Source organism: Equus asinus, chromosome 6 (assembly GCF_041296235.1).
Source record: "Equus asinus isolate D_3611 breed Donkey chromosome 6, EquAss-T2T_v2, whole genome shotgun sequence".
In the NCBI taxonomy this organism is placed as follows: Eukaryota; Metazoa; Chordata; class Mammalia; order Perissodactyla; family Equidae; genus Equus; species Equus asinus.
Window position 1 is genome coordinate 64,401,058 of NC_091795.1, and position 13,900 is coordinate 64,414,957.

The 13,900-nt window shown below is 38.2% G+C and overlaps 1 protein-coding gene across 2 annotated transcripts in view; it reads left to right on the plus strand.

The window, feature by feature from the left end:
* SRBD1 (S1 RNA binding domain 1) overlaps window positions 1–13,900 on the plus strand; it is a 206,317-nt gene that overhangs the window by 18,749 nt on the left and 173,668 nt on the right. For both annotated transcript variants that reach the window (XM_014833289.3, XM_014833296.3), the window contains exons 5-7: window positions 6,642–6,808; window positions 10,176–10,293; window positions 11,371–11,509. In XM_014833289.3, coding sequence (XP_014688775.2) covers window positions 6,642–6,808; window positions 10,176–10,293; window positions 11,371–11,509 — 424 coding nt within the window. The remainder of the gene's footprint in view (window positions 1–6,641; window positions 6,809–10,175; window positions 10,294–11,370; window positions 11,510–13,900) is intronic.

Below are 13,900 nucleotides of genomic sequence, written 5' to 3' on the forward strand. Positions count from 1 at the left end.
AAACTTTTTGAAGTATATATACAGAAAATTGTGCAGCTCATGAATGTTCAGAAGTGTAACCATGTAACCAGCTTGTGGATCTTCGAGATCAAAAAACAGAACATGACCAGCCCCCCAGAATCCCCTTTCATACATACCTTTTTCTGACCCTCCCATCCCTTTTCCTGTTATAGGACTTCTAACAGCATTGATTAGTTTTTCCTTTGTGGTCTTTAAGGAAACTTTTTTTTGTGATAAAATAAGTGATACAATAAAATGAATCGGTAAGGGTAAAGAGAACAGCAGGAATTACAGAAGGCAGGTGTCCGGTTAGTGGTTTGGAAATGATTTTGAGTAGAAAATTCTCTCTCTCAGTTCTACTCAATAGAGTGTCATTTAATTTAGATGTTAGTTCTTTTAAAATGCAGCTGCTGCCTGGATGATTAAGGCCATAATTCATTTGCTGATACCCAGATGTTTTCTTTATCACTGAGGGAATGGGTGTATAGATTTGGAGGAGTAAATCTCAGGACAATTTGGGAAAAAGCCATTTCATTGGAGGTTTTAGACACCAGTGGGCAGTATGAAGGCATGCTTCACCTATCTGTGATAGGTTCAGGAGGAGAAGTGAGGTGATTTGCTTAATTTGTATTTTTGCCTAAATAATCACCTTGCTTTGCACACAAATTGAATTTTTGAAAAGGTAATATAGCTCGTGGGACTTTGGGTAATTTACTTAACTTCTTTGGGCCTCAGCTTTTGTATCTGTAAAATGGGAACAATAATAATAATACCTGTCTCTTACAGTTTAAATGAGTTAATATTGAATATGTAAAAGTGTTTAGAACATAATAAGCCCTATAGAGGTGTTAGCTTAAAACAACAGTCACAAAAAGTGCCTTTCTATTTAATTCTTAGAGATGAAAAAAAAAAATCTCGACTGCCTTCTTTTTTACTTTACTCTCATTCCTATCTACCAGTTAACTGTAAAAATCATTTAAGTATGTTAAACAACAAAAATTCAACAGGTAGATTTTTTTTGCTTTTTGCTGAGGAAGATTCGCCCTATGTTAACATCTGTTGCCAATCTTCTTTTTTTTGTATGTGAGCTGCCACCACAGCATGGCCACTGACAAGATGAGTGGTATAGGTCCACGCCTGGGAACTGAACCTGGGCCACTGAAGCAGAGCGCATCAAACTTAACCACTAGGCAACTGGGGCTGGCCATTCAATGGGTAAATTTTAAAGATCTAGTTGGCTTTATTAAATGATTCATGAATTGGACAGCATCCCATCTAGCAAGCGGAGAGGAGCTCAGAGGAGCTGTACCAAATGGAGGGCTGTTATAGGCAGAAGGGGGATGGGATAAGGATTACTTCATCTTCATTTAGGGGGTGGAAAGGGCCTATGTGGCAGGTTGTTTCATTGATGCTCACCAGAAAATTCCAGACTGACTGGTTAAGACTGCATTCCTAGGGGAGACTGTAACTGCAGTTAGGTTAGGTATTAAGTCTTGGTTTGCTGACATGGGGCTTAGCACAAGTGTCTCCATTTTGGGCCTGTCATTTCTTTTTTTAACAAGTAATAAATGTGAAGTTTAAAAACCATAGGGGGCCGGCCCCGTGGCCGAGTGGTTAAGTTAGCATGCTCCGCTGCAGGCGGCCCAGTGTTTCGTTGGTTCGAATCCTGGGTGCGGACATGGCACTGCTCATCAGGCTATGCTGAGGCAGAGTCCCACATGCCACAGCTAGAAGGACCCACAACTCAGAACATAGAACTATGTACTGGGGGGCTTTGGGGAGAAAAGGAAAAAAATAAAATAAAATAAATAAAAAAAACTCTTTGGAAAAAACCCCACAAAACTATAGTAGTTGCCTGCCTTATTCCAACCCATCCCTAAGGTTTGCTCTCTGCTTGTAAGTCTTTTGGTTATTTCTTTGTCGTTTGCTTCATTCTTCTAAGATACAGATTTCTGGGCCCCACCCCAGAGTTTCTGACTCAGTGGATCTAGAGTGGGGCTCAAGAATTTGCATTTCTAATAAGTTTCCAGATGATAGTTATATTGCTGGTTTGGGGACCACGCATTGTGAACCACCGCCTAGTCTACAGATCTCATTGAATCTGAGATCTCAGGGGGGTTGATTCAATAGCTGAGACCAAGTAATGAGTAGATCAGTCATTGAGGGGCTTAGTATTAAGTATAGGATAAACTCCAAACTCTCTGGAATTCCCCATGTAGCTCCATCCACCTTTCCATTTCTCACCTCACTGTAACACTGCTTGTACATTTTAGCCTTACTGAACTTATAGTAATTTAAAAAATGTGTAGTGGCTTTCAACTCTTCTCTCTTCTTAAATTCCTGCCCCTGTTTGACTGCCTGGAGGTACCTTCGTTCTCTTGTTGCTTTTCCACTGCTGCAGAGTTAGATGTTTCTACCTCCCCTGTGCTCTTAAAACAATCTATATATGTTTCTGTCAGAGTGAAGATCACACTGTATTTTACTTGTCTACTTGACTGTCTTTCTTTTTCTGTTACTTTGTCCCAAAGTCCTTGGGAAAGAGGACTCGGTTTTTTGAATTTTTATTTTCACTGGCTTGGTGTAGTTATTGGCGTATAAAAATGAGCTAAAATAAACGTTTGACTGAATTAAGACAGAAGAAATTGAATGATTTGGAGGCCCAAAAGTAGTGACTGCTTATAGTAGTTTTGTTGTGCTTAATTTCAAGGAGCAAATTTACATAAGCATCAGCATATACACCTTTAACACATACGATGCTTCTGGATTTGTTAGGACTTGGTACTATCCAGATATGGATATTGAGTCTTAGCTGTCTTGGGCCACTTTCAGTTAACAATAGCTGAGCTAGTTTAGGGTAGCGGGAGCCCATGGATTGCTTCAACCAGTTCCAGTCACCCAGCTCCAAAATGATGAGCATTTTGGTCATTTTCACCTCTCGTGTCTATCTTTCAGAATCTGGCTTATCTTTCCAGGGCCAGCTGAAATGCTACCCTTGCAGCAAGCCTTCCTTATTACCCCTGGAGAGATCTTTCTTTTCTCTGAAAACGTTATACTGCTTATTGCCTGGTGCATGCTGTTTCATTTGTACTTATTTGCATTAACACTTTATCTTCCCTTCTAGATTGCTAACTCCTTGAGGATGGTGAAGTTTGCAACCAAGCTTGGGAAGGGATTCTAAAACTATGTCACAGTGGTTGGACCTTTACCAGTAGGTAGATAAGGGTCATTGGAGCTTATGTTCAAAAGAAGAAAAAGAGAAAAATAAGGGACTTATTTTACCTGTGTTTTAGCAATATAATCAGTAGTAATGCGGAGAGGTTGGATGGAAGGCATAGAGAAGAAAAAAACTGCTCTCTGGTTCAGATAAAAGATGATATTAACAGAAAGGGAGCTCGAGGGGAAGGAACAGACATTTTAGAAGTTTAGTTTTCTTCCTTGGTGACAGATTAGGTGGGCATAATAGAGAACAGTGATACTAAGGACATTGATTACAATGCTTTTGGTCTCAATAAGAGAAAAGCTTGCACTAACTTAAGCAGTAAAGGAGATTTATTGACTTAAGTAACAGGAAAGTTTAGTCAGTGCACTTAAACGGTCTCTCTGCGATTCTGTTAGCACTACCATCCTCAGCTACAAGATTCTACATGTACAAACTGTATTTATCCAGAGGAAGAAATTGTACCTGGGTCCAGAGTTGCAGCCCAATGTGGAGCTTTAGGCTGACTAGACTAATCTCTCTGGCCAGAGCAATGACACACTCTGGCTGTTGTTAATTCCGAAACAACTGGTTACTTGAACAAAATGCTGTGGAGCTAGAGGTCAAGTATTCTCAAGCCACATAGCTGTTACATAACGGGGGAGGGATTGTTGGGAGAGATAACTACAATATCCTCGATAGTAGAAGACGATGACGTTGACTGAATAGGAAATAGGAAGAGGTATAGGTTTGAGGGAGAAAATATTAATAAGTTTGATTTCGTAGGGGTCAGGAAAGATATCAAGCAAGAGGAGCATTTCTGGATGAGGGAGCAGCTTTATGAAGGCCTTTCAAGAGGGAAACAACTGGGCTTGTTCTATGAACTGAGAGAAGGCCATAGGGACTGGCTTCTAATGGGGGAAGATTGGATAAGATGAGATTAGAGAGGAAGGCTTATGTCTTTTGGGTCATGGTAAGGAGTTTGGATTCTAAATGCAATGGGAAATCATGGAAAGAGACATGATCTAGTACACATTTGAAGAGATAATTCTTGTTGCTTTATGGAGATTGGAATAGATGGGATGGGAGTGTATGCAAGGAGAACAAGCAGTGGTGCAGTCTTGAACTAGGCTGTGGTGTGGGGAAGAAGAAATGAAGAGGAGTAGTAGACTAAAATATTTTGCAATTGGAGTTGACTGGTTCTTATGATGGAGTGGATTTAAGAATTGGAGGAGACAAAATAGTTAAAGATTCTTAGTTTTCTGGCTTGAACTGTTGTTTGCATGGACATAATAAGGGTCAAACTGGAGGAGGAATAAGTTTGAGAGGAAGATCAATTTTGCAAATGCAAGGTTTGAGATGCCCTTTACATGTCCAAAACTGTATGTCAGATAGTTGGCTAAATGAGTCTGGAACTCACATGGAAGAGAGCTAGGGCTGGAGATGTAAAGTTGGCATCCTCACCAGAGAGTTGGTATTAAACCATCATAATGGGTGATAAAATGTGGGCCTCATGAGTTATTTCTCATGCCCAGAGAACTGAGAGTATCCTCCATAGTCTCTGGAGTGCAGCCATTTATTTCATTTGTAGTTTTGAAATTCAGTCTATTATATACATTGACTTGATCTTGTTAATCAGTTGATTATGATAACTTAATAATTTTTCTGTTTTTTTCTTCCATTTTTGGCAGATCTTGGACATCAAGATTAAAATAATAGTAAAACCTTCTGCCTTTTGTGCTTTACTTTGAAAAATCTGCTTAGGTTTTTGAGAATATCTACTGAAATTGCATTTCATTCTTTCTCTTCTCCAGGCTGACCTCTGTAAACTTTTCTGCTTACGTGTAAATTTTACTGAAACCATAAATAGACTTGTTTGTTTGTTTGTTTGTTTGTTTTGAGGAAGATTAGCTAGCCCTGAGCTAACATCTGCCTCCAATCCTTCTCTTTTTGCTGAGGAAGACTGGCCTTGAGCTAACATCCGTGCCCATCTTCCTCTACTTTACATGTGGGACGCCTACCACAGCATGGCTTTTTAAGCGGTGCCATGTTCGCACCCAGGATCTGAACCGGTGAACCCCGGGCTGCCAAAGCGGAACCTGCACACTTAACTGCTGCGCCACCGGGCCAGCCCCAGACTTGTTTTTTGTAAAAGAATTATTTTTAATTTGTAGTACATGTGTATGATACAAAATTCAAAAGATATAGAAGAGTCTTCCTATCCTAATTCTCAGCCAACCAGTTACCTTTCCTGAAAGTAAGCCATGTTCTCAGTTCTTGTGAATCATTCCCTATCAGTTCATATAAGTAGTTGCATGGTATTCTACTTCATGAGTACATCATACTTTATTTACCAGTCCCCCTTGCAGACATAGGTTTTTGCTGACTTTTGCTATGCTGGAAATAGTTCTTCCAAAAAAAATCACTATAAATAATGTAATTTTCTGGAGGTATGAATATATCAGAATGAATTCCTAAGAGTGGAATTGCTGGGTCCAAGAGTTTAAGCATTGTAAATTTTTATAGATGCTGCCAAATTGCTTTTCCTCCAGAGGTTATGCCGTTGTATTCTCTCACTAGAGGTGACTGAAAGTGTCTTTTTGAGCCAGCCCTGATGGCTTAGCAGTTAAAGTTCGGTGCACTCTGCTTCCATGGCCCAGGTTGGATTCCCTGGTGCAGAACCACACCACTTGTCTGTCAGTAGCCATTCTGTAACGGCTACTCACATAGAAGAACCAGAAGAATTTACAACTATACACAAGTATGTACTGGGGCTTTGGCGGGGGGAAAAGGAAGAAAAAGGAGGAAGATTGGCAACAGATATTAGCTTAGGGCGAATCTTCCCCTACAAAAAAAATCAATAAATAAAAAAGAAAGTGCTTTTTCCCATCACTCATGCCAACACAGTGAGTTGCTAACCCCTTGATCTTTGCTGCCAATCTGACAGATGAAAAGTCTATCTCATTGAGTCCTGTAGAATTTGAATGCTATAGAGTGATTTCAGTTGGATTTTACTGATTTAGTGAAATGACTATTTTATGATTGTCAATGCATATATGTATTTTATATAGTTTTCTTTTCCTCTTTTAAACCACAGGGGGCCGGCCCCTGGCCAAGTGGTTAAGTTCTCATGCTCTGCTTCAGCAGCCCAGGGTTTCGCTGGTTTGGATCCTGGGCGTGGACATGGCAGCACTCATCAAGCCATGCTGAGGTGGCATCCCACATGCCACAGCTAGAAGGACCCACAACTGAAAATACACAACTATGTACTGGGGGGCTCTGGGGAGAAAAAGGAAAAATAAAATCTTAAAAAAAAACAACAACAAAACAACACCAAGTAGTTTCTAAAAGACTGGAGAACATTATTTGATGCTATATTTTAAACCATATATTATATATGTTTAATTTTCAGGACTTTAAATCACTAAGTATTCTTAATTTGCAGGTTTTATCTGAGAGAACGAATATTGAACTTTGGGTTTGTGCCAACATCATTCGTCTCTTTAATGATGATAACACAATTCCCTTCATTATACGTTATCGAAAAGAGCTCATTAATAACCTTGATGCCGATTCCTTGAGAGAAGTTCGACAAACCCTGGAGGAGCTACGGTAAGAAATCTGGAAAGGGATGAGCCTAGTGTAAGGGGAAAAGGATATGTGAGCCAATGAGGACAAACAGTGAGGAAGTGAATGACAATATATTTTGAGAGTTCCGATGTTTTCTTTTCTTGAATTATTGTAGTCTGGGTATAGTCCTGTTCTGACACAGGTAGTCGGCTCTAGTTTACTTATTTAGAGGTATACAGAGCCCCTCTGCTGGTGTGTTTATATTTACCATGGCCATGTATCAGCAAAAAGGTGGTTTGCAGTGAAAGTGTGTGCCTAAGAGTGACTCTCATCTCTCATAGAAATGGTTGTGCATAATGGCAAAATTAGGACAACTAGCAATACGTTTTAGTCTAAATCTTCAACAGCTTGCATAAAACTGTTCTCTTAATACTATAAAGTCCCTAAATGGAGAGTTCTTTGGCAGTATAGAGTTTGATAGGAAATATGTATATTTCCTTTTTTTAAATGGCATGGTAATTTCATATTAGTGCATTGTAAGTTTTGTATGGTTATAGAATGGAAAATACTCTTTAAAAAATTATGCCTATGGACTTATTGTAATAACTCAGAACTATGCATACAAAGACTATGAGACTCTATATTATTTAGTAGAGTTTTTAAAACAGTCTTCACCATTCATGCATTTATTATGTGTCTCATACATGCCAGGTGCTGTGTTGTTAATGTGTGTGTTCTTCAAATCTGCAACAAGGATCTGATTAAAATTGGATATAATCCTACCATCAAGCCATTCCAAAAGTACTAAGGGTTATTTTTATGACATGCCTAATAAACTTTCTGTGATTTTTGGGGAACTTGCAACTCATTAACTTTTCTACCTCTTTTGTTGAAATTCTTTTAGTGCCAAGAGGACTAAAGTGCTAATATGTGGAGAGTTGTATTTCCTTAAGAGGCAGCATCAGTTAGCCAGCCCAGAAGTACAAATGACTAGCTAATCTACTGGCCTCAGGGTCAGATCTTCCAGGGCCAGGCTAGTTTATAATCAAGTAGCAAAGTAGCAAGGTGTGTGAACTGGAGATCACAAGTCCTGACTAAGAGGCGCAGCCTCTACTCATCTCCAGCAGATTACTGACACGCAGGATTGTCTACCCAGTTTGTCAGATCTTCCTATTTCTAAAAAGAAGCTAGTAATCTGGGTTTTCATGTAGAAAATTTCTGGACCAAACAAAACCCTCTGCAGGCCACATCTAGAAGACCAGCAGTTTGCAGATTCTGACGTAAGCTTTCTGTTTGGTTGAAGGCAAGGTATGAAGAAAATCTGAGGGTTTTGGGATGTGAAATTGGGGAAGTGTTACAAACAAGAATAGTTTACTTAATAAAATTAAAGGTGTTCTAACAATATTGGGTTGTATAGGGAACAAATAGAAGTTTTATGTCACAATTATTATTTCTATAAAAATCATTTCTGCAAGAGTTCTAGTCTCTGGGTATCTATTAATAGAGCAATACATTAACTGGGGCTTAGAAGATCTTTTTATATCATACAGAGATTCCTTTTTGGTAATGAGATATGGTTTCCGTCTTTTCTTAAGCTTGGCATTTTCTACGAGTAGAGCATTGGTTTTCAATCTGTTAATTGCTACCCGTAAATGAGTAGTGAAACTAGTTTAGTAGGGCATTACCACTTTTGAAAAAAAAGAAATAGAGAACAGAAAATGTGAGTGTAGTTTATGTGGTAAGCGTAAGTACTGTTTCTTGAAACTATTTGAATTATATCTATGTATTTGCATACTGGGTTGCAAATAAAATATATTTCTTACTGAGGGTCACTTTAAAACAAGTGAGTTAAAAAGTATGATTATGGATATTAAGAAAAGTTTCCTGTATTTTCTCTAAAAAAAAGCCTTATATGCAGGCCAACAGGACATTGGTCTTTTGTCAAAATGACCCTGGTAGGCTTTAGCGCTTGAAAACAGTCTTGGGCTACCAGGACTGTAAAAGATAGGCTGTAATCTAAGGACTGCATAGTCTTCATCTTTAATTTACAATCTGCCTTTAGTTTGTTTTTTTCTTTAGTAGATTTAATTTTCTTTTCCATCAGTCGTTTTTAATAATTTATCATCTCTCTAACTTTTGCCCATCATTTTAGCAGTACCCTTATTAGGTAGATCCTGTAAAGAGGAATAGGTAATGAAATGGGATGAGAGGCATTAAATATGACAATAGGATAGCATATTCACAGTGAAAAATCATTGTAAAGTGGTGGAATGACCATGCACTGCCCCTGCCCTTGCCCGTACCTGTGCATTGATCCCTATACATTGAATCTTGGAATCAGCTTTTCTCCTGGTTGTTTTTAGTGGAGAATGGTATTTAGAAACCAATTATGGGTGCTAGGTGTACTCATCCTGAGCTTTGATACCTAACAGCAGTGAGCATACCTGGCACCCATAAATTGGTTTCTAAGTACCATTCTCTTGATTTCAGGGCTGGGATAGGGAAAGTAAAAGATGAGCTTGGAATATCTTGTGCCAGAGAAGAATGATGGGGACATGTCAAAAGGACACAGAAGCTAGCTTGGCGGGGTTACTTCTGGCCAAATCTGAACAATTTGAGCATTGAAATAAATGATAGCAATTTATTTTAACCACTAAAAAAATAAGAAGCCGTGAATCTATAGTAATAAGTCACTGAATAAATTCAAAGTTTAATAAGGAATGGGATAATCAGAGTACCTCTCCAGAAAATACTTAATTACAAAGGGAATAAAGAGTACCTGTATCATGGAGAAACCTACAAATACTACCTTAATCAAATGACCAAAGTTAAGTAGTAATGGGACAAATGAAAATCATTTGCCACCTAATTGGATGTAGTGAGAAGAACATAGCATTACTTCTATGATATTTTTGCCAAAGATGCACCATCTGAATCAAACTGCGAAGAAACGTCAGAGAGACCCAAACTGTGGGACATTCTCCAAAATAACTGGCTTGTAACATTCTACAGTATCAAGGCTTTGAAAATGAAAGAGAGCCTGGAATAATGTTTCAGCTTGCAGGAGAGTATAGACACAAGGCAATTACATAATTCTTAACTGAATTCATTATAAAGGACTTTATTGGAACAGCTGGTGAAATGTAAATGATGTGTGAGGATTAGATGATCGTAAATATCAATGTTAATTACCTGAGTTTGATGGTGGTGGTTGTTATGTAGGAGAATATTCTTATTTATAGAAAATGCACATTAAAATATTTGGGGTGATGGTAACTTATTCTCAAATGGTTCAGAGGAAAAAAAGTTCTTTTTATTTTACCTGCAACTTTTCTGTAAGTTTGAAATAACTTTAAAAAGGAAGTTTTGACATGTAGGTCTTGAATATTACAAAAGTTTTTATTTTCAGGGCTGTTGCAAAGAAGGTTTATAGTACAATCCAGAAAATTAAGAAAGAGGGGAAGATGTCTGAATGCTTGTTAAAAGCCTTGCTGAACTGTAAAACTTTTGAAGAACTAGAACACGTGGTAAGGAATCCTTTTTATCTTTTAATGTAATACCTGAGTGTATTATGATTTGGGTCTTTTTATAGATAAAGAAGACCTGGTGAATAAGAAGCTAAAGTTATCAGCCATCATTATTTAATTTGACAAAATATTTATTCTTTATTCAGTAAATATCTACCAAGTGGTTTTTTGTGCTAAGCACTTGAATTTACAAAGATGAGTAATACATAGTCCTTATCTTCAAGGAGTTTCCAGTTGAGTGGGGAAAAAGGAGAGTAGGTTATTGAAGTGTGAAGCTTAAGGGAGAGTGCTGGGCTGGGGACCTAGATGTGAGCATCTTCAGCATATAGTTGATGTTTGAAACCATGAGAGTGGAAGATTTCACTCAAGGAGAGTTTGTGGGGTAGGCAGATCAGGATAGACCATTGGGGAACACCAACTTTGGAAGCATGGGTGGAGGAAGGGAGAGCTTAAGAAGGAGACATGGAAAGAATAGTCAGAGAAGTATGAAGAAAATCAGGAGAGGATGATACCATGAAAGACCAGGGAAGAGAGTTTTAGGAGGTAATGATCAATAGTTAAATAATTAAAGGTAGCAGGGAGATTTGGCAAGATAAGGACTGAAAATGTGTATTTGGTAATTAGGGGTTCGTTATGGATCTTTGTGATACTGGTTTCAGCAAGGTTTTTGTGGAAAGAGAAGCCAGATGGCCGTGGGTTGAGAAGTGAATGTGGATTATGAAGTAGAAGCATTGTGTTGACAACTTTTAGAGGAGCTTGCTTGAGTTGAGGAGAGGACCTTGCAGTCCTTGCAGTCTTTGTGGTCTAGGCCCTGAGTTTTTAAGATGACTGAATCTAAACAAATAACTAATTTTAAGTGTATGGAAATGTATAAAGAATTGGATAAGGAACAACCATTTCACAGAGCTAATATTCTCAAGTTAGTGTTACTAATTCATCTCTCAAGGAGGAGGAGAGGGTTGAGAAAAGGATATCTTTATTGTTCTCACCATGTCCTTTAATTTTGTGTCCTAATTTTAATTTTTGCTTTTCAAAATGGAATGATTTGGTATGTTGTATGACTTTTTTTGCCCCTAGTCGGCTCCATATAAAACTGGGAGCAAAGGCACAAAAGCCCAGAGAGCAAAGCAGTTGGGATTAGAAGGAGCAGCCAGGACACTGCTGGAGAATCCAGGGGGGCTCAGTCTGCTGTCTTACGTGCGACCCAATGTAAAAGGTACTGCCTTTGCTTAAAGAGATCAGCCCTGTTTCTTTCTTTTTCAATTCAAAAACTTCTGTTAAAAAATTATTTCTTTAGGTATTGACTATATAAAAGAATATTATAGCATGTAAAGAATAAGTAATTCTAGTAAAACAAATCTCGTATACCTCCTGCTTAGCCATTCTGCCTTCCTCTTTTTTTTCTTTTTTGAGGAAGATGAGCCCTGAGCTAACTGCTGCCAATCCTCCTCTTTTTGCTGAGGAAGACTGGCCCTGAGCTAACATCCATGCTCATCTTCCTCTACTTTCTATGTGGATGCCTACCACAGCATGGCTTGCCAAGTGGTGCCATGTCCACACCCGGGATCCGAACTGGTGAACCCCGGGCCGCTGAAGTAGAATGTGCGCACGTTAACCGCTGCGCCACCGGGCCGGTTCCTCATCCTTCCTGTTTTGATGCCTGTTCTAGTCTTTTGACCATTTTTCAATTGTGTCATTTCTCTTTTTCTTATTTATTTGTAAGTATTTTTAAGATATTGTTTCTCAGTTAAGTGTGTTTCTCAGTTTAAGATGTTCCCTCCCAGTTTGTAACTTCTCCTTTCACTTTCTTTAGGCAGTCTCTTGGTAAATAGAAGGTCTTACTTTTATTATAGTTAATTTATTAATCTTTTTAATTTTACTAATCTTTTAAGATAATTGCTTTTTTTCCTTCTTAAAGAAATCCCTTCACATCCCGAGGCTATGAAGATTCTCCTATATTGTCTTTTAAAACTTATTCTATGTCTAAAAATTTATTTAATTATAAAAGTCATAGCTACTCTTTAAAAAGAATTCTAGCAGTTCTGACATACACAAAGTGTAAAGTGAATCCTTCTCCCGCACTTGTGCTCTCCAGGAGGAAAGTGTTTGTCTTATTCTGAAGTGTATCTTTCTATCCTTTTGTGTGTGTGCGTGTGTGTGCACAAGAGAGAATGAGAGAGGAAGCGGGTAAGGGAGAGAGATTTCTAAGAAAAATCCAAGGAAAGTGACAACTGATACGTGTCAAGATGCATTGGTTTTACTGTCAAAATGAGGGCCTTAGAGTGAGAGTCTTTTGAGTAGGAGCGCATCTTTTCAGGGATGCTCTGGTAGGATTGATGGGGAGGTCGATGCTCTGGTGATCCCTACGCTTGTTCTAGTTTCTTTTGGCCTTCTGTTGATTCTTTAGGCTGGGAGATCTAAGTGTCTGTAGAGGGCAGTCTCTGATAACAGAATCCACAGTATGTGCAAAACTGTAGAGAATCATAGCATACCATAACTTGTTTTTGTTTTAAATAATCCAGCAAATGTGAGTTGAGATTAAAAAAATTGAGTGTGTGTTTTTTAAAATAAAATATATCTGTTCCTATGTGAATACACGTATCTTAATGTCTGTTTTGAAAGGGCAATAATGAAAAGAAGAGGTATATCAATATTTGAATTTAGAGTTGGGTTGAAATGAGTAAAATTCAAGTTTAATTTTTAATGTGTATTTTTAGTTAGATTTTCAAATACTTGCAACATTTAATATTTTAATGATAGCCGAGACTATATAGCCAAGCATTAAGGTTAGCCACAGTGGGAGCTGTCTGTGCCCAGTTATGGTATGTTTTATTAGAATCAAATGTTGGAGCTTTCAGAAATGTTCGATGCATAAAAGTTTATTGTTTGGTTTTATTTTTCTCTTGTATTTGATTATTTTCCTTCTACTCCTCACTTCCTTTGGTACAAAGTTTTCCTTAGTTCACACTCATACTAGTTCCCACTGGGTAGGTTTGATAGCCATGTCTCTTTTGCTTGTCATATATGTTGATGCTCCTCGACTACATGATGGTGGATGCTTGGTGATACTTCTGATAATGGGGATCGGTCATAGCACAGTTACAGTAGCACTAGCACATGTATCAGGACTTTCTGTTTGCTTTAGTCCCTCTTTCTTTCTCTCTGATCACAAACGTAGAAGAATTATAATTCTAAACAAGCTAGATACTGCTTTTTAAAGTTTGCTTGAAATGTTTTTCCTTTCTTTTTCCCCTTATTCTTTATGTTACACACACTCATGATCACCCTCAGCTCTATTACTGTTTCTCTAAAGAAGTATTTTTATCATTCTCATCATTCCTCAAAGAAACATTTAAGAAACCAGAGATTTCAGTGGGTTTTTTTCCCCAATAGAAGATACGTCTTACTTGCCACAGGTCAACAAGAATTTCGTCTGACTCAAGAAGATATACTATGCCACAAATGGACTGCATCCTAGAAGATCCAGGATATCCCCATGTTGTATAGAAGGAGGAGTAACTGATTGCTCTGTTGTGTGTAAGAAGAGGTGGCCTTAGTGCAGATCAAGTAAAAAGAAATGTTGGCCCTTAAATTTTTGTTACAGTGT